Here is a 21,302-nt window from a genome sequence, read left to right on the forward strand (position 1 = left end):
TAAGAGTCCAAATAAAAAGTCGACAAAACAGAAGACTCAATGTGCAAATATTTGATGCCATTAATTATTATGTCAACTGTAAACATGCCTATCATAAAGGTTTTTTATTAGTAAGAAAAAGAAAAGGCACATGATCTGTGGCACTAGCTTAGAAAGGGTTAAACTCACCCAAGATATCCTTGGCTTGCACTGGCTGGTACATTTTGATATATTCCCCTTTGCCTTTGCAGTTAACAGCAGAAACTCTGAAGAAGTAGTAGGTGCCAGGTTTGAGCATGGATATCACATACTCGCAGGATGTGACCTTAGGGTTGATTGTAACCCATTCTTTTTCCTCTGTGCTCATCTGTTCCAAAAGGTAGTGTGTGATTTCACTGCCACCATCATACACAGGCTTCTCCCAGCCAAGAGTGATGGAGGTCTTTGTGGAGTCGACTACACGCAGCTTGGTTGGTTCACCAGGCAAATCTGGAGAAAATAAGCAGCATAAAGATTGGTCCATATTCACACTTATATTCAGAAGTAAGGCATCTCAATGATTTGTGCAAATTGAAGTCATACCGATGGGGTCGTAGGCCTTGAAGAGGTCAGAGCCCTCAGAATAGTTTCCTGCTCCAGCTTTGTTAACAGCACAAACTCTGTACTGGTACTCATTGTTCTCCACCAAGTTGGTGACTTTTTGCCTGGTGTCTCTGATGGTGCCCTTCACCACCTGGAAAAAATGGACATATACGCGACACGAGTTAGCCTTCTTTTATGCTTAAAAAACAAAACACAGATCTTAAAGAGGCCCGGTGAGCAAACCTTGAACCACTGCAAACTCTTCTTCTCCCTCTTCTCCAGGTAGTAGCCATCAATATCACTACCTCCATCCAGTGCTGGTCTTTCCCAGATCACTGTCATGCTAGACTTGGTGATCATAGTCACTGTAGGCTTCGATGGCTCACTGGGAGGAACTGTAATAAAAAGAACAGTTTTATTGAATAAATAAATCTTCTGTGAGTAAAACGTATTTTATTTAAAGAAGGTGTTTTTACATCAAACTGTGTAGGATATCAAACTGAACCATTATGTGTGCAAATTATAATGTCAAAGGAACCGAAACTGGGATTTAAAAAATAAATAAACTAGTGGTGCTGTGTAAGTAAAAACATTGTGGTTTTCTGGTTTAGACAATGTTGCTAAACAACAAAACAGTGTTTCAGAGTGCATCAACGCTGGATTGAATGATGAATGGTCGAATTGAAAAGATGTGTTTGTTCCGTTCACTTACCAAACGCGTTCTTGGCAATTACAGGCTCAGACTCAAGTGGGTCTCCAATGCCATACTTGTTGACTCCACGGACTCTGAAGATGTACTCATTGCCCTGAATGAGCCTGGGTACATTTACAATGCAGTCCACCAGTTTCTCCGAGACAATGGACCACATAACTCTGCTGGTCTCTCTCTTTTCCACAATGTAATGTGTAACCATGGCACCGCCCTCATCAGCAGGTGGGGACCACATGATGGTTATGTTGTCAGCTCTCACCTTCTTGAACTGTATTTCACCAGCGGGTGGGCCTGGCTTGTCTAGAGGTGGAAGGGACATGTTCATGTCGTTAGAGTCTACATTGTTCATAGGTTAAATCTTTCCTTCAGAGAACATTACTGTAATTTAAAGGTTTTTGAAGAATATGAAATACCTTGAATGAGCAGCCTGACTGTGGCAAATGCAGATCCCATGGAGTTCTTCACCTTGACCTCATAGGATCCAGAGTTCAAACGACTGGTTTCCTTCAGGAACAAACTGGTAGACTCAAATGTATGTCTGAAAAAGAGCTGGGCGCTGGGCTTAAGCTCTCTGCCATCCTTGAACCACTCGATGGTTGGAGCAGGTTTGGCTGTGATATTGAACGTAAGCTCAACATCAGAGCCAGCACTGTGCTTGACCTCATTCAGGTACTCCTGGGATAATTCAATCTCTGGGGCACCTGGTTGAGAAATAAAATGTCAGTCAGGTAAGTTTAATTTCTATATTCATGATACATGATGGAATATGATGTGAATCTGTGATCTGAAATACACAAAGACCAAAGAAAGAAAGAAAAAATAGCAACAGAAAAGACCATAGTGTCTAAAAGAAATGTTTTTATTTTCTAGAAGAATAAATGTAGTTTAAATTAAATGCTGAAACTATGAAATGAACCTACCATAGGTGTCTACACATGTTGCTGGTCCAGCAGTCACAGAAGGGTTGCTCACTGAGCCAACGGCATTACTGGCCTTGACTCTAAATTCATAACTCTCATCCTGGGTGAGGCCGGTCACAGTATAGCGGCATTCTGTGACATTAGTAAGGTTAGCCTTGGACCACCTGGCATTGACGCCCTCTTTCTTCTCGATGATGTATCCTGTGATGTGGGATCCACCATCGTAGTTGGGCTTCTGCCAGGCTAAGCTAATGGAGTTCTTTGTGATGTCACTGATGCGCAAGTTGATCGGTGGCTCTGCAGTAGCAAACAATGAATAATTGTTAGACAGATGTTTAAAAGTATTATCATACTTTGATGCAGAACATTTTTGAGGTTACACTCACCACATGCATCAATAGCCAGTACTGCATCAGAAACCTTACTGAAGGCACTCATTCCAGCAGCATTCTCTGCTGCAACCTTAAACTCATAAATAAGTCCAGCGTTGATGTTGGTGATCTTGTAATGGGTAGCACGGATCACCATTTTGTTGACTCTTTGCCAAAGGATGCTGTTCCTGTCTTTCATCTGGACATGGTAGCCAAACACATGACTTCCGCCATCTGACTTGGGCTCCTTCCATGCTACAGTGATTGTTTCCCTGGTTACAGCGGTGATCTCAGGAGTTGATGGAGCATCAGGAGTAGCTAATGGGCAAAGATGAAAAATGTTCATATTTTGCTTTTCACCTCAAAAGTAGAAATTTAAATAACTGTTCAGTTAAAAGAGAAAAACAAAGATCACTTACTGTAAGAAAGACGGACAGCAACAGTAGGTGAATCAATGTGCTCACTGATTCCATATCTGTTCTCAGCTCTGATTCTGAACTGGTACTCCAAGCCAGTGGTCAGCTTCATAATCTTCATGGTGCAGCGGGCTACAGCTGAAGAGACATCTATCCAGTTGGCTGTGGTTGTTTCTCTCTTCTGGATGATGTAGTTGGTGATAGGACTGCCACCCTCATATGCAGGTGGAAGCCAATTCAGGCTAACACTGTCTTCTGTGACGTCAAACAATTCCACAGGTCCAACTGGGGCACTTGGGCGATCCAGGACCACAATGTTTACGAAGGATTTGGTTGTGCCTGTGGAGTTGGAGGCAGTGATATCGTAGCGTCCTGAGTCTCCAGCAATGCTCTCTCGCACAGTGATCTTGATGCTGTCAGGGGTAACTTCATAGTTGAACCTCATTGTGGACTTGAGCAGCACATTATCCTTGGACATGCTGACTTTAGGCAGAGGCTTGCCTGTAAGGGGGATTTCACACTTGAGAGTGGAGCCAGCTCTTACATATACTGTGTTGTGGGGGAAGTCCTTCATGTTCATCTCAGGGGATTCTAGAGGAAAACAATCAGCAAATAGTTAAAGGGGTGCAAATCAGTTTCAATATGATTTAGTTCAATGCGCATCAGTGACACTGCCAGAGGACCTGAGGCATATTTCGTTATTATGTTGAATAATGTTGAGTACAAACTTTTTTTTTTGTGAGTCCTCATTAGGCTCATGTTTTTCTTTCCAATCAGTATGCAACTTACCTAGCTGATCTTTGAGCACAACAGGGGTGACCATTTCCTTAGCGTCACTGAATCCAGCACTGTTCTCAGCTTTCACTCTGAAGAAGTACTCAGCATTCTCCCTCAGACCAGACACTGATAAGTGGATGGACTTGGTTGTTCCACACTTAACCCACTTCTCCTGGCCTTTCTCCAGAGCTTCCACTAGGTAGCCAGTAATTCTGCTGCCTCCGTCTTGTTCTGGTTTGGCCCAGGCCAGGGACACACTATCCTTACCCACATCAGTTACGCCCAGCTTTGGTGGTGGGCTTGGTTTTTCTGGGGGGAAAACAGTTCAATTAGGGTTTCTTTTAGATATACAGGAGTTTATTCAATTCATTTCAACTCAATTTTATTTGTGTTTTATGTTTTGCATTACATTAACACTTTTTGTTAGCAAATTCAAATTCCTTACCTGAGATCTTTGTTCCCTCCTTGGTCTCTGCAGGAACACCAACACCGTACTCATTCTCGCCTGTGACTCTGAAATAGTAGACTCCTCCCTCTGGTAATTCTGACACCCTATAGGTGAGTCTGTGGCATGTGTCAGTTAATCTTGTCCAGCCTTTCTTGCTTGCTTCACGAATATCAATGAGGTAGTTCTTGACTGGTCCTCCTCCCTCATTCTCAGGTGTGTCCCAGGCTACAGTAGCAGAGGACTTGGTCACATCCTTCACCTCTACATTAGAAGGAGGTCCAGGGGAGTCTAGGACTCTGACATTGAGTGTCAAGGAGGAGGTTCCGGCTACACTGGACAAGGTGACAGTGTATTTTCCTGAATCATTGCGAGTTGCTTTCTCTAAGGTAATAGAGGTGAAAGTGTCTGTAGTATCAATGACAGCACGAACTCTAAGGTCAACATCGGGCTTAGTCCATGTAGCGTTGGGAATGGGTTTGCCCCTGAAAGGTACTGTCATGGTAAATGAGCTTCCATCTCTTACAATAAGAGTCTTCCTCATGTCATTGCTGATGTCAAAGACTGGCTCTTCCTCTCTCTCTTTGGCAACTTGTTTATCTGACTCCGGACTAGGTTCACTGACTCCAATCTTGTTGATGGACTTGACAACAAACACATATTCAGCCCCTGGTGTCAATCCAACCACTGTAAATTCTGTGTTTTTGGTATTTTGGACTCCAACAAACCATTCATCATCCATAGACAATCTGTACTCTACTCTGTAACCAGTCACAGGTGCTCCACCATCGAACAGTGGCTTATTCCATGACAGGGTAACTGTGGTCTTTGTTGAGTCAATGAGTTTAGGCTTAGCCGGAGGTGAAGGTAGGAACTGTGGGTCTTCAGCCTTGATAAGTGGGCAAGGATTGCTTGGAGCACTGAGGCCAGCAGAGTTCTCTGCAAACACTCTGTACTCATACTCGCATCCCTCACGAAGGTGGGAGGCTTTCACTCTGAGGTCATAAACAGGTTTCTTATTTACACGGCACCAGCGAAGGCCAGTCTTCTCCCGCTTTTCAATGACATAGCCAGAGATACTGCTGCCACCATCAGAAACGGGTCTTTCCCAACAGATGGTCATTGCCTCACTGGTAACTGAAGTTACTTGAACATTAGTGGGAGCTGCAGCCACAGTAAATGGATCCATGGCCTTTCTTGGTTCACTCTCCAGGGCCTCACCATCCCCATATTTGTTGACACCCCTGACTCTAAAGATGTACTCATTTCCTTTAAGCAACTTGGTAACTTTACAGGTGGTTGCCTTCATGTCCCCATAGACAAGGGTCCAGGCAAGGCGACTGGTCTCTCTTTTCTCCACAATGTAATGCATGATTTCAGCACCACCGTTCTCCTGAGGAGGTCCCCATGTTAGGGTGCATTTCTCTGCTGTGAGGCCAGAAACTGCCAGAGGACCTGAGGCAGGGCCAGGTCGGTCAAGGACCTTACAATTGATAGCCACAGATCTTGTTCCTGCAACATTGTGCAAGGTCAGGACATACTGACCAGAGTCCTTCCTGATAGTGTCTCTGACAACCAGTGTTGTTGTGAAGTTGGTTGAGGTTATTTCACACCTGGCCTTAGCCTCAATTTCCTTGCCATCTTTAGACCATGAAACAACTGGGAGTGGGCGGCCTGTGATTTCAGCATCAATTTGGATGACCTCTCCAGCCTTAGTGACAACCAGCTGTCTAAACTTATCTTCAAGAATAATAGTTGGAGGGTCTACATCATCCTTGACTATGATAGGACCAGTGTTCTCAGATGGGGCACTAATCTGCTCCGCAGAATTCTTGGCAATGATGTGGAAATCATATTGGACATCTTCTGTGAGGCCTGTGACATCATAGTAGGTATCTTGCAAGTTGGTGAAGTTGCATTTCAGCCAGCGGCCATTAGGAAGTTCCTTGCGTTCCACAATGTAGCCAGTAATTTTTGTTCCACCATCATACTCTGGCTTTTCCCAGAAGAGGGAAACTGAGGTGCGAGTAATGTTGGTGACTCGAAGGTTACATGGTGGTGCACATGGATCCCTTGCAGCCACAGGGTCACAAGCCTTAGTGCAGGGACCAATGCCAGCAATATTCTCAGCATAGACTCTGAAGTGATAAAACAGTCCTTCTTCAATTCCTGTCATCTTAAACTGGTTCTCATTCAGAATACCTCTGTTCACCTTGGTCCATAAGATACTGCTTTGGTCTTTGCATTCTATATGATAACCAATAACGGGGCTTCCACCATCATTTGCAGGTCTGCCCCATTGTACGAGCATGCCATACTTGGTAGCATGAGCAACATGAAGATTGGTTGGAGGGCCAGGAGGCTCAAAGGGATACTGAGCAATAACAGGAGCAGAGTCAATGGCAGAACTCTTACCATAGCGGTTCTCAGCTGCAATACGGAACTGGTATTCTACTCCCTGGTTGAGACGAGACACCTTGATTGAAGTCCTGGCTACTGTGGCTGACACTATTTGCCATGTGGTTGTAGTGGTGTCTCTCTTCTCCACCACATAGTTGTTAATCTGGCATCCACCATCATAAATTGGAGGATCCCAAGATAGAGACATGAAGTCAGCGCTCACCTCATCGAACTTAATGTTGCTGGGTGGACCAGGTTTATCCAAGACTACAACTGAGACTTCAGCTGTCTTGATGCCAACTGAGTTGGTCAGAGTAATCTCATACTTTCCAACATCCTCCTTCGTAGCATCTTTGATTAAAATTTTGGATGAGGTTTTGGATGTAAGAACATTGACTCTTGTTGTCTGTTTAAGTGTATTGCCATCCTTTTTCCAGGAAACCTCGGGATCAGGTCTGCCTTTGAAGGGAACATCAATCTTCAGGTCATCACCTGCCTTTACACTGTAGGTGTTGAACACCAACTTAATAGTAGGCTCCATTGTGATGTCCTTCACCACCACAGGGTTAGCTAGAGGCTTGGCATCACTTTTGCCTTTATCATTTACAGCAAATACTCTGAAGGAGTATTCCTCTCCAGATGCAAGTCCATCAATAGTAGCTTCCAGTGCTTTGACTTCACTGCATATAGTCCATTTGTCATCTCCCTTGGGCTGCATCTCCACAATATAGTTTGTAATTTTGCTGCCTCCATCATAATCAGGTTTTTCCCAAGAAAGGGTAACAGTGTGGCGAGTCACATCAACTAAGACTATCTTACCAGGAGGCAAAGGAGTCTCAGACACCTTCACTTGATCTGTGGAGGCAGGCAGACCTACTCCCAGCTCGTTTACGGCCAACACACGGAAATAGTAGCGTCCTCCCGCCTGCAGATCAGAAATGATGTAAGAGTTTCTTACACAGTTGGTGCAAACACTGGTGAAAGCCATTCTCTTCTGTTCTCTCTTCTCCACAATATAGTGTGATATCTTTGCACCACCATCAATAAGAGGGGGTTCCCAAGAAAGAGAGACAGAATTTCGCTTTACATCCTTGACCTCCAGATTGGTAGGAGCACTTGGAGAGTCAAGAACTCTGACATTGATGAAGGCCGACTTAGACCCACTGAGGTTCTCAAGGGACAGCACATATTTACCAGTGTCGAATCGGTCAACATTCTCGATCACCAGCATTGTGTAAGAGCTTGTGACATCAATCTGGGCACGCTCATTCAAAGTGCCATCAGCTTTTGACCATCTGACCTCAGGCTCAGGCTTTCCTCTGATTGTCACAAACAAACGTAAAGTGGTAGTGGCACGAACATTGACCATCTTTCTCAGGTCAGAATCTAGTTCAATTTCAGGAGCCTCAAGCTTCTCTGCAGCGATCACAGATCCAGGAAGGTCAACATGCTCCCCTACCCCTTCGCAGTTAAGAGCAAATATGCGGAAGTTGTACTCTGCATTCTCTTTAAGTCTCTTTACTGTGTAGTGAGTGGTCTGGACACCAGTGTATGATGTACAAATGACCCACTCATCATCACCTGCCTCCTTCATTTCAACAATATATCCTTGGATTGGTGCTCCACCATCATATATTGGCCTAGTCCAGGACAGAGAGACTGTAGTGCTAGAATGGTCTGTGACTTTGGGGTTGTTTGGAGGTCCTGGTGGATAAGTTGCATCACAGGCCTTGATGTACTCACTTGGAGCGCTAGGCTTACCAACACCAGCAGCATTTTCTGCCGAGATCCTGAATTCATAGCAGTGGCCCTCTGTTAGACCAGTACATCTAAATCTCAAGTCATTCAGCCTCTTCTTGTTGCACTTAGTCCATCTAATGCCCTCCTTATCACGTTTTTCAAGAACATATCCTTCAATCTCCGCTCCTCCATTTTCTTCTGGTCTCTCCCAGGTGAGTACAATGGAGTCCCTGGTAATAGCACTTGGCTCTGGAGTGGATGGTGCACCTGGAGTAGTAAATGGATTCCGTGCAATAACAGGCTCAGATTCCAAAGGCTCACCAATGCCATATTTATTCACGGCAGTGACTCTAAAGATGTATTCATTGCCAGGTAGCAGTTTAGTGACTTTGTAGCTGATAGCCTGTATTTTTGGCTCAACCACAGTCCATGACAAACGACTGGTCTCTCTTTTCTCAATTATGTAATGAGAGATGCTTGCTCCACCATCATGTGAGGGATGGTTCCAGTGGATGTAACATTTTTCAGCTGTAACTCCTTTGACTTCTAGAGGGCCATCTGGAGGACCAGGTCTATCAAGAACTTTGACATTAACTGGTACCATCTTTACTCCACCCACATTTACAAGTTTGAGGACAAAGTGGCCACCATCTACTCTGATGCACTCCTTGACTGTCAGGATGGTACGTGTAATTGTAGTCTTGACCTCCATTCTTGGAGTGGTTTGGTCAATCTCCTTTCCGTCCTTTAACCAGATTACCTCAGGCAGAGGCTTGCCAGTATAGTCAGCATCAATGACAAATGTCTCACCAGCATTAACTATAGTCAGATCTTTAAACTTAGAGTCCATGGTGGCATCTGGAGCCTCAATTTCATCTTTGGCAGTAATTTCTCCTGTGCCAAGAGAAGGACGGCTGTAAATACCAGCAGCATTTCTGGCAACAACTCTGAATTCATAAACACAATCCTCAGTCAGGCCAGTTAGTGTGAACTGGGTATCAATGATGTTGGTGAAGCTGGCCTTCATCCAGCGTGTATCTGGGTGCTTTTTCCTCTCAATCACATACCCAGTGATTGCACTTCCTCCATCATACTGAGGTCTAGTCCACTGGAGTGTCACATGGTTTCTAGTTATGTCAATAGCTTCAGGAGTGCCTGGTGGATCACAGGGATCCCTGGCTACTGTGCTATCAGAGACCTTGCTAGCTGGGCTAAGGCCGGCAATATTCTCAGCATAAACTCTAAATTCATACTCAATGCCTTCTTCCAGCTCTGTAGTCTTGAAACGTGTTTCTGGGATTAGAAGCTTGTTAAGCTTAGTCCATAAAAGGCTGTTCTTTTCTTTTCTCTCAAGGTGATAACCTAGGATGGGGCTGCCTCCATTGTTGTTGGGAACTTTCCATTCAACAACCATGTTATCCTTAGTTGCAGCAGATACAGTTGGTGTTCCTGGAGCAGCGGGCTCACTGAAAGGATACTGAGCAATAACAGCAGGAGAGACAATAGCAGGACTCTTTCCATATCTATTCTCAGAAGCCACCCGGAATTGATACTCAACTCCAGTCTTCAAATTGCTCACTTTGATGGTTGTCCTGGCAATAGTAGCAGAGACAATCTGCCATGCGGTTGTGGTGGTGTCTCTTTTCTCCACAATGTAGTTGTTGATTTGACAGCCTCCAGTGTACTCTGGTGGCTCCCAGGAGAGTGTGACATAATTTGAGCTCACCTCCTCAATCTTAACAGGGCCTATTGGTGGGCCAGGCTTTTCTAGAATAATTACAGTAATCTCCTCAGTAGCTGTTCCAATACTGCTGGTAGCTGTAACAGTGTATTTGCCAGAGTCTTCCTTATTTACATCCTTGATGATCAACTTGGTAGACGATGATGTGCCGGATACATTTACTCTAGTTGTCTCTTTTAGAGCCTGTCCATCCTTTTTCCATTCAACATTGGGAGCAGGGCGTCCAATCACTGGAATATCAATTTTCAGATCCTCTCCTTGTTGTAAACTGTAAGTATTGAATGCCATCTTGAATCTAGGTTCAACAGTTACATCTTTAGCAGTGACTGTTGCTGCCAAAGGCCTGGGATCACTCTTGCCCTTCTCATTAAAAGCTGAAACTCTGAAAAGGTATTCATGTCCTGCGCTTAGTCCAGCGATTGTTCCCTCACAGGTTTTGGCTATCGTAGCCACCACCCATTCTTCTGAGCCCACTGGCTGCATCTCAATGTAGTAGCCTGTAATCCTGCTGCCTCCATCATGGTCAGGCTTCTCCCATGAGAGTGAAGCCGTGGTTTTGGTCACATCAGTCAATGTGACCTTACCCACAGGTAGAGGAGGCTCAGAAGTCCTCACTGCGTCCTGTGTCTCCACTGCTTTTCCTACACCAAATTCATTCTCTGCCAACACTCTAAAATAGTAAATAACTCCCTCAGTGAGTCCAGTGATGCGGTAGCTTGTTTTTGTGCACTTGTTGTCCACATTAGAGTAAACCTTCCTATTGGCCTCACGCTTTTCAACCAGGTAGTTCTTGATTCTAGCACCACCATCAATAAGAGGAGGCTCCCATGTGAGTGTGACACTCTCCCTCTTAATATCTTTTACAGTTAGATTCAGAGGAGCCCCTGGTGTGTCCAGAACTTTGACAGAGACAAAGGCTGACTTTTTCCCAGCGCTATTTTCCAAGTTAAGGATGTATTTTCCAGCATCATATCTGTCACAAATATCAATGGAGAGCTGTGTGTAATCTTCACCTGTCTCTATTTGAACTTTACTTGGAAGTTCTGAATCCTCCTTTGCCCAGCTGATCTCAGGAGCTGGACGCCCCTTGAATGGAATGCAGATTCTCATTGAGCCTCCTGCCCGAACAACTATACCTTTCCTGAGCTCTGAATCAAGTATCACCTCTGGAGAATCAATCTTATCTAAAGGTTTCAAAACTCCCTGAATCTCCGTGGGTTCACCAACACCAAGCTTGTTGATAGCACATATACGCACCTTGTATTCCTGGTGCTCTATCAACTTGGTGATTGTAAACTTGGTAGCATTGACTCCAGATGGTGGAGTGCAAATAGTCCACTCTTCTTCATCAGCCTTTGTAATTTCCACAGCATATCCTTGAATCTCACAACCACCATCATAGATAGGTCGATGCCATGCCACAGTAATGGAGTCTTTAGCTGTTTCGACCAACTGTGCATTGGTAGGACAGCCTGGTTCAAAGGTGGGGTCACAGGCTTTGAGGTAGGATGTAGCTGGGCTTGGTTGACCCACTCCAGCTGCATTCTCAGCAGAAACTCTGAATTCATATTCATGGTCCTCAGTCAATCCAGTAACTCTGAAACGCAGGTCTGTCACCCTGCGTTTGTTGCACTTGGTCCACCTCACTCCAGCTCTGTCTCTCTTCTCAACAATGTAACCAACAATCTCACTGCCTCCTGTGGCTTCAGGACGGTTCCAGCAGACAGTCATGGAGTCCCTAGTGATGTTAGTGATCTCAAGATCATATGGTGAGCCAGGAGGAACAAATGGATTCCTCATGATAACTGGCACTGATTCCAGAGGTTCTCCCTCACCGTATTTGTTGACAGCCAGGACTCTGAAAATGTACTCATTGCCTTTCAACAGCTTTGTAACCTTGAACATGGTAGCTCCACAGTCGCTGGAAACAACAGTCCATGCTAAACGGCTGGTTTCTCGTTTCTGTATTATATAGTTAGAAATGCTAGCTCCTCCATCGTGCCTCGGCGGCAGCCATGACAGTGAGCACTTCTCCTCAGTCACATTGCTGACAGTAAGAGGTCCCTCTGAGGGACCTGGTCTGTCCAGCACCTTCACACTGAATGGTACAGTCTTAGTTCCAGCCACATTAGTAAGAACCAGTGTGTACTGGCCACCATCAACTCTAATTGCATCCTTAACCAGTAGCAAAGCTTTAAAATCTATGTTTTTGATCTCAGCTCTTGCTGAATTTTCCACTTCAACACTTCCCTTGAACCACTGAGCTGTAGGAAGTGGCTTTCCTTCCACACTAGCCTCCAGACTGAAACTCTCTCCAGCATTTATTACAATGGTCTGATTGTACATAGGATCTGTCTCACACTTGGGTGGGTCAACCTCATCTATAGCAGTGATGGATCCTGTGCTTTCAGAGGGCTTACTGACAGCTCCAGCTGCATTCCTTGCAATTACCCTGAAGTCATATTTACTTTCCTCTGCCAGGCCTGTTACTGTGAATTCAAGGTCAATGACATTTGCAAAGCTAGCCTTCATCCACTTTCCCTCAGGTAGGTCACGTTTTTCCACTACATAGCCAGTAACTAAGCTTCCTCCATCATATATTGGAGGGGTCCATCTTAGCTTGACTGAATGCCTTGTCACAATCAAAGCCTCGGGACGTCCAGGAGGGTCACAAGGGTCACGGGCAACATAAACTTCAGATACTTTGCTGCACTTTCCAATGCCAACGATATTCTCAGCATAGACTCTGTATTCATACTCAATGCCTTCCTCAAGAGGAGTAGATTTGAACCTGCAGTCTTGGATAAGCATTTTGTTTATCTTTGTCCAGAGAATACTGTTCTTTTCTTTCCTTTCAATATGGTAGCCCAAGATTACACTGCCACCATCAGATGGAGGTTTGTGCCAGTCAACTACCATATAGTCTTTTGTGTATGAAGAGACAAATGGTGTTCCTGGTGGGCCAGGCTCCTGGAATGGATACTGTGCCAATACAGGCTCTGAGTCAATTGCATAACTCTTTCCATATCTATTTTCTGCATAGATTCTGAACTGATATTCAGCACCTGTCTTCAGATTGCTCACTTTGAGAGTGGTTCTGGCCACTGTGGCAGATACAACTAACCAGTTTGTAGTGGTTGTGTCTCTCTTCTCCACCACATAGTTAGAGATAGGACAGCCTCCTATATATGTAGGAGGTTCCCAGCTAAGAGTCATACTCTCAGCACTGATGTCCTCCACTTTGACAGGTCCTGTTGGTGGGCCTGGTCTGTCAAGGGTAATCACCTCAATAGTGGCATCCTTGGAACCAAGAGTATTTGCAATATTGATGCTGTACATGCCTCCATCCTCTCTAGTTGCATCCTTAATAGTTAAAGTGGTGTGATTGGCTGAGTCAGTGACATTGACTCGGGTAGTCTGCTTAAGGGCAGCACCATCCTTGGTCCAAGTGATGGTTGGTTTTGGATGCCCAGCGATAGGGACCTCTATCTTGAGGTCATAACCCACCTGGACACTGTAGGTGCTAGTTTTGGGCCTTACAGCAGGCTCAATGACAAGGTCCTTTGCTACAACTGACTGAACCAGTTGTCTCGGCTCACTTTTACCTTTATCATTTACAGCAACAACTCTGAAATGGTACTCCTCTCCTTTCAGAAGGTTTGTAACAACAGTTTCCAATGCCTTCACACTAGCGCACAATGACCAAGCCTCACTGTCCTTAGGAGCCAGTTCAATTTCATAATGACTAATCCTGCTGCCACCATCATTTACAGGCTTTTCCCAGGCTAAAGTTACAGTGCTACAAGTTACATCAACAACACTGACTTTACCAGGTGGCTGAGGCTTTTCAGAGATTTTAAGTGGTTCTAAAGTTTTCGCAGGAAGACCCACACCATATTCATTCTCAGCCAGGACTCTGAAGAAGAAGATTCCACCCTCTGGAAGAGGCTCAACCTTCCATGACATCCTGTTGCAGGTGGTGATGGGAGAGTAAACTTTCCTGGTGCTCTCGCGCTTCTCAAGAATATAATGCTTTATCTTTGAACCACCATCAAGCAGTGGGGGCTCCCATGTGAGAGTGACTGAATTCTTTGTTATTTCTTTCACTATGAAGTTAGTTGGTGGACTAGGTGAGTCCAGGACTCTGACACTGATGAAAACTGACTTCACCCCACTGGCATTCTCTGCCGTCAAGGTATACTTTCCGCTGTCAAATCTGTCAACATTCTCAATGACAAGTGAGGCATAGCTGCCTGTGTTATCAATCAGTGCTGTCTCTTTAATTTCACCCTCAGCTTTGCCCCATTTCACCTCCGGGGCTGGACGGCCTCTCACAGGAACAAAGAGCCTTAGAGTGCAAGCTGCTCTGATATTGATCATCTTTCTCATATCATTATCCAGGTCAAGATCAGGGGCCTCAAGCTTTTCCTCAAGAAGAATTTTTCCTGGAAAATTAGCATGCTCACCTACACCAACTTTGTTGATAGCATATACTCTGAATTGGTACTCGTGTTTTTCCAGAAGCTTTTTCACTGTAAACTTGGTATCTGTGATTCCAGTTGGGGGAGTGCACATAAACCACTCATCAGATGCTCCATTGCAGGCTTCAACAATATAAGCCTGAATCTCACAGCCACCGTCATAGATGGGTTTGCCCCATGCCAGGGAAACAGTGGACCGAGTTGAGTCCACCACCTTTGGGTTATTGGGTGGACCTGCTTCGAATATAGGATCCAGTGCTTTGTAGTATATTGTTGGTGCACTAGGCGTGCCAACACCTGCAGCATTCTCAGCAGAAACTCTAAATTCATAGCTGTGGTTTTCTAGGAGCCCTGTTACTCTAAAGCGCAGCTCACTCACTGTGCGCTTGTTGCACCTAGTCCATCTCACGCCATCTTTATCACGTTTCTCAACAATGTATCCTTGGATGGGGCTGCCACCATCCTGAGTTGGTCTCTCCCAGGTCACCACCATGGAGTCCTTGGTTATTGTAGAGACTTCTACCTCTGTTGGTGGGTTGGGAGTGACGAATGGATTTCTTGCTATCATAGGCTCAGATTCTAGAGGCTCACCAACTCCATATTTGTTTACTGGAATAACTCTGAAAATGTACTCATTACCAGGAAGAAGTTTTGTGATCTTTAGATTTAGTGTCTGAACTTTTTGTTCAATTACAGTCCAAACTAATCTGCTGGTTTCCCTCCTCTCGACAATGTAATGGGAAACATTGCTACCACCATCTTGCAAGGGTGGTTTCCAGGAAATGGAGCATTTCTCATTGGCGACTCCATAAACAGAAATGGGACCTTCAGGTGGACCTGGCCTATCCAAGACCTTGACATTAATGTTTACAGATTTCTCTCCTCCAACATTCTTGACCAGCAAAGTATACTGACCTCCATCAACACGAATCGCTTCTTTAACAACTAGACAACCTATAAAGTCTGTGTTCTTGAGCTCTAACCGAGCTGCCTCTGCAATCTCTTGACCCTCCTTAAGCCAGTGTATTGTCGGCACAGGCTTGCCATAGACAGCAGCCTCGAGTTTGAATGTCTCTCCAGCATTTACCACTACAGCCTGTGAGTATTTAGCATCCAAATCAATCTTTGGTGGATCAACCTCATCCTTTGCAGTAATAGCTCCTGTTGAATCAGAAGGCTGGCTTAGGACACCTGCCGCATTTCTGGCAATGACACGGAACTCATATATCTGTTCTTCAGTTAATCCTGTTACAGCAAATTCAGTTTCAATGACATTAGCGAAACTGGCCTTCATCCAGCGTCCAGTCCCTTCCTTCTTCTCAACCACATAGCCTGTGATCTTAATACCTGCATCATACTCAGGTTTGGTCCATCTGAGAGTAACTTTATTTCTTGTTACAATGACAGCTTCTGGTTTTCCTGGTCTGTCACAAGGATCTCTGGCCACTTGCATATCACTCACTTTACTGGCTTTGCTTAGGCCAACAATGTTTTCAGCATAGACTCTGAATTCATATTCAATTCCCTCCTCAAGGCCAACAACTTTGAATCTGGTCTCTGGAATGATTTGTTTGTTCTGTTTTACCCACAGTATACTGTTTCTTTCTTTGAGCTCTAAGTGGTAGCCTAAGATTTTGCTTCCACCATCATTGCTGGGCTTATCCCACACAACCACCATTGTCTCCTTAGTTGCTGACTGGACCAAAACAGTACGGGGTTGGCTAGGCAACTCAAAGGGATACTGAGCAACAATGGTATCAGAGAGCAGAACAGAGGACTTGCCATATCTATTCTCAGCAGCAATCCTAAACTGGTACTCAGTTCCAGTCTTCAGGCGGGCCGCCTTAATAGTTGTTCTGGCCACTGTAGCTGAAACAATCTGCCAGTTAGTTGTCGATGTGTCTCTCTTCTCAACAATATAATTGTTGATGCCGCAACCACCATCATACTCGGGTTGATTCCAAGACAGCACTAAGCTGTCAGCTGTGATTTCATCCATTTTGATTGGGCCTGTTGGAGGACCAGGCTTATCGAGAACAACAACACTTAGGTCTGTGGATGCCTCTCCAGCTGTGTTGATTAGTTTAATAGTGTAAATGCCCACATCATCCCTGCAAGAATCCTTAATAACCAGGAAGAGGTTTTTATCTGTTGCTTCAGCATTAACTCTTGTTGTCTCCTTGAGAACAACACCATCTTTAAGCCAAGTTACTGTAGCCTTGGGCCAGGCAGCATAGGGTACATCTATCTTCAGATCATCTCCTGCTAGCACACTAAATGTGCTGAATAACAGTTTGAAGGTTGGTGAGATGACCAAGTCCTTGGCCACAACTGGCATACTGAGAGCACGAGGGTCACTAGCTCCCTTTTCATTGGTCGCAATGATTCGGAACATGTATTCCTCTCCCTGAGTAAGGCCACTTACAAGAGCTCCATTGGTCTTCACCACCATAACCTGAGTCCATTTATCACTGCCTTTACCCTGCATTTCAACTATATAGCCTGTAATTCTGCTTCCGCCATCATGGTCCGGCTTTTCCCAACTAAGTGTGACACTGTTGCCGGTTACTTCACAAAGGGACACTTTGCCTGGTGGTAGAGGCTTCTCTGACACTTTAATTGGTTCCACAGTCTCCACAGGAAGGCCAATGCCGTATTCATTCTCAGCCAGAATTCTGAAGAAGTACATCTTTCCTTCCTCCAGCTCTCCAATTTTCCAACTCGACTTGTGGCAGCTGGCACACACTGTTGAGTAAGCTTTTCTGGTCGACTCACGCTTCTCCACAATGTAGTTGCGAACTCTTGATCCACCATCAATGAGAGGTGCATCCCAAAGAAGCGAAACTGAATCTCTCGTGACCTCCTTGACCATCAGATTCTGAGGTGCTCCTGGAGTATCCAGCACCCTAACATTGACATAGGCTGACTTGCTTCCTGACACATTCTCAACAGTTACAATGTATTTACCTCCATCAAACCTATCAACATTCTCAACCTGAAGAGTGGTGAATGAAGGATTAATTTCGATGTTGGCTTTATCAAGTGATTCTCCATGCTCTCTTGACCATTTTATTTCAGGTGCTGGTCTCCCCTTAATAGGGACGAACAGTCTTAGTGTGCCACAGGCTCTGATGCAGACCACCTTGCGCAGCTCTGCTCCAAGTTCAATTTCTGGAGGAAGGAGTCTGTCTTCGGCCTTGGGGGTTCCAGGAACAGCAGCAGGCTCACCCACTCCTTCACAATTAGTAGCACAAATGTTGATTTTGTACTCTTGGTTTTCCTTAAGGTTGGTGATGGTGAAGGAAGTGGCTGTCCATCCCTTCTTGGGAGTCTGAATAGTCCACTCATCTTCCTCTGGTAGGCATGTCTCTACAATGTAACCAGTGATTTCAGAACCACCATCGTAGACAGGCTTATTCCAGGTGAGGGTGATGGAGGACTTGGTTGTATCCAGTACTCTGGGGTTGCCTGGAGGACCAGGTTGGAAGATGGTGTCTACTGCTTTATAAAATGGACTTGAAGGACTAGGCTGGCTCAGACCAGCATTGTTTTCAGCAAGAACTCTGAATTCATACTCATGTCCCACTGTCAGGCCTGAGGCCTTGAATCGCAGGTCGGTTACAGTCCTCTTGTTGCACTTCACCCAGCGCAAGCCAGTCTTATCTCGTCTCTCAATTATGTAGGTGTTTATTCTGCTGCCTCCATCATGTTCAGGGCGTTCCCAGCAGACGACCATTGAGTCCTTGGTAATGGTGGTAACTTCGGGCTGATGCGGTGGATCACTTGGGACATAGGGGTTGGCACAAATGATAGGTTCAGACTCCAAAGGTTCACCCACGCCATACTTGTTAACAGCCATGACTCTGAAGATGTACTCATTGCCCTTTAGAAGCTTGGTGACCTTGAATCTATTAGCCTGAAGGTCTGTCGCCACATTTGTCCATGCCAACCGACTGGTCTCACGCCTCTGAATGATAAAGTACTCGATCTTGGCACCGCCATCATGTTTAGGATGTAGCCAGTTAAGAACACATTTCTCAGCAGCAACATCAGTGACAGTGAGGGTGTCAGGTGGTCCCGGTCTATCGAGTACCTTGACATTGAATATGAACTTGGCAAAGCCACCAGGATTGCTGGCAGTAAGAGTGAAGGAACCGCCATCCCTCCTCAGTGAATCTTTGTTTACTAGAGTTGTGTGGAAGTCAGATGTTTTTATCTCTATCTTGGCTGTATCCTCAAGCTCCTTTCCTTCCTTGGACCATACCAGGGATGGGATTGGCCTGCCAGTAACACTAGCCTCCAGCTTGAAAATCTCTCCAGCCATGACAACCACATTGCTGCTATATGATGCATCAACGTCAAATCTGGGCTCTTCAATGTCATCTCTGCATGTAATTGCTTCAGATGTCTGGGATGGAGCACTAACAGAACCAGCTGAGTTTCTCGCAGTCACGCGGAACTCATAAGTTGCATCTTCAGTCAGACCGCTGATTGTATAAATGGTTTCCTGGATGTTATTAAAGTTGGCTTTAAGCCAGCGTCCATTTGGCATCTCTCGTCTCTCGACTGTGTATCCAGTGATAGAAAATCCACCATCTCCCTCTGGTTTGGTCCATGAAACTGTCACCTCATGTCTGGTGACATTGAGTGCCACAGGCCTGCCTGGTGGGTCAACAGGGTCCAAAGCATACATAGGATCAGAGGCTCTGCTTGGTTTGCTGAGACCAGCCAAGTTTTCAGCAGTAACACGGTGTTCATATGCAATTCCATCAACAAGTCCTGTTGATTTGAAAATATTTCCAACAACAAGAGCTTTGCTGATCCTTTGCCACAGAATACTGTTTTTCTCTTTCCTGTCCACATGATAGCCCAGGATTGCACTTCCTCCATCTGAGGACGGTTCATTCCAACTCAGTGTCATAGCATCTTTGTTGAAAGATGTGACACCAGGAACACCTGGCTGTCCTGGCACATCAAATGGATAGGCAGCAACAACTGGTTCTGAGACAAGGTATGGTCCAACTCCATATCTGTTCTGGGCCCTGACACGGAACTGATATTGGGTTCCAGTGTTGAGACGGGCTGCTTTGAATGTGGTTCTGATTACTGTAGCTGCCAACTCTACCCATGAAGTGCCAGTAGTCTCTCGCATCTCAACAATATAGTTGTTGATTGGAACGCCACCATCATTCTCTGGAGCCTCCCAGGACATGAGAACATAATCACATGAGACCTCCTCCAACTTGATTGGACCGGTAGGCGGGCCTGGGATGTCATGGACCAGGACTGTGATTGTCTCAGTCAGTGTGCCCAGCATGTTCTTTCCTGTGATGGAATACTGGCCTCCATCAGTCCTCTTGATTTCACTGATATTGAGGATAGTTGATGTTGGTGTGGTTTCAACGTTCATTCTTTGTGTCTCTTTGAGTACTATGTCACCCTTCTTCCAAGATACAACAGGTCTTGGTTTACCAAGCACAGGAATCTCGACCTTTACACGGTCTCCTGCCTTTGCAATGACCGTCATCTGATAAACTCCACGCAGGTCAAAGGAAGGAGCAGAAGTCTGCTCTTTAATAACAGCCGGCCTGCTCTCACGGGGGTCACTCCTTCCTGAAGCATTGACAGCCATTATGCGGAAAACGTACTCAGCACCCTCAATCAGATCTGTGACAGTGTAGTCCAGAGCCTTGATGGTGGTAGCATGGACCCAATTGTCACTGTCCTTCTTCTGGGCCTCAATGACATAACCGGTGATTAAGCTGCCACCGTCATGCAAAGGCTTGGTCCATGACAGGCTAGCACTGTCAGCCGTCACATCCGTGACATACAAGTTCTCTGGTGCAGAGGGGGCTTGTGACACCCTGATTGGATCAATGGATTCCGCAGGTTCACCTACACCAAGGTCATTCTCAGCCGAGACACGGAAGTAGTAGTAAGCTCCCTCTTCAAGGTCTGAGAACTTGAAAGAACACTTCTGCCAATTGGTGCTAATTACTGTGTAGGCTTTCTTAGTGGCCTCTCTCTTTTCAATTATATAGTTGTGAATCTTAGAACCTCCATCAATAATAGGGATCTCCCACTGGAGGGTGATACTGTTCTTAGTGATCTCTCTAGGTTTGAGGTTAACTGGTGGTCCTGGTGTGTCTAGAATTTTTACATTAACAAAGCCAGTCTTCTTTCCAGCGACATTCTCGAGACAGAGGTTGTACTTTCCAGCATCGTATCTGGTGCAGTCAGGGATAACCAGGAGAGTGTAGGACTCTGTAGTGTCAATGTGTGCACGTGTTTTTAAGTTTGTATTATCTTTGCTCCAGGTTACTTCAGGAGTAGGACGACCACGAATGGGAACAAACAAACGAATGGAAGCACGGCTCCTGACGACCAGGGTTCTCCTCAGTTCAGCATCAAGCTCAAAGTCTGGCAGCGTCTCCTGGTCCACTAGTTCAGTAACCTTTTCAACCTCTGCAGGCTCACCGACTCCTTCTGTGTTTACAGCACTGACTCTGAAGTGGTATTTTCCTCCCTTTTGAAGTTTACCAATAACATATTCAGTAGCTTTCAATGGGTACTGTGTCTCAACCTCCCAGTCATCGTGCCCTTCCTTTTTGTACTCAACAATATACCCATCTACTTCAAGACCACCATCATAATGGGGTTTGCCCCAGGCAAACGTGGCTGTGGTTTTTGTTGTTTCCATTATTCTGGTGTTGGAAGGAGGACCAGGTGGATCTAATA

At 45.3% G+C, this 21,302-nt stretch overlaps 1 protein-coding gene across 5 annotated transcripts in view; it reads right to left on the reverse strand.

Moving 5' to 3' along the window:
• The window catches only part of ttn.2 (titin, tandem duplicate 2), a 173,316-nt gene that overhangs the window by 23,707 nt on the left and 128,307 nt on the right, over positions 1 to 21,302 (reverse strand). For all 5 annotated transcript variants that reach the window (XM_079357879.1, XM_079357878.1, XM_079357880.1 and 2 more), the window contains 10 exons: positions 4,203 to 21,296; positions 3,770 to 4,066; positions 2,984 to 3,571; positions 2,580 to 2,882; positions 2,194 to 2,490; positions 1,687 to 1,974; positions 1,274 to 1,573; positions 805 to 956; positions 562 to 712; positions 169 to 468 (listed from right to left, as the gene is read on the reverse strand). In XM_079357879.1, coding sequence (XP_079214005.1) covers positions 169 to 468; positions 562 to 712; positions 805 to 956; positions 1,274 to 1,573; positions 1,687 to 1,974; positions 2,194 to 2,490; positions 2,580 to 2,882; positions 2,984 to 3,571; positions 3,770 to 4,066; positions 4,203 to 21,296 — 19,770 coding nt within the window. The remainder of the gene's footprint in view (positions 1 to 168; positions 469 to 561; positions 713 to 804; positions 957 to 1,273; positions 1,574 to 1,686; positions 1,975 to 2,193; positions 2,491 to 2,579; positions 2,883 to 2,983; positions 3,572 to 3,769; positions 4,067 to 4,202; positions 21,297 to 21,302) is intronic.

Source organism: Symphodus melops, assembly GCF_947650265.1.
Source record: "Symphodus melops genome assembly, chromosome: 12".
Taxonomy (NCBI): Eukaryota; Metazoa; Chordata; class Actinopteri; order Labriformes; family Labridae; genus Symphodus; species Symphodus melops.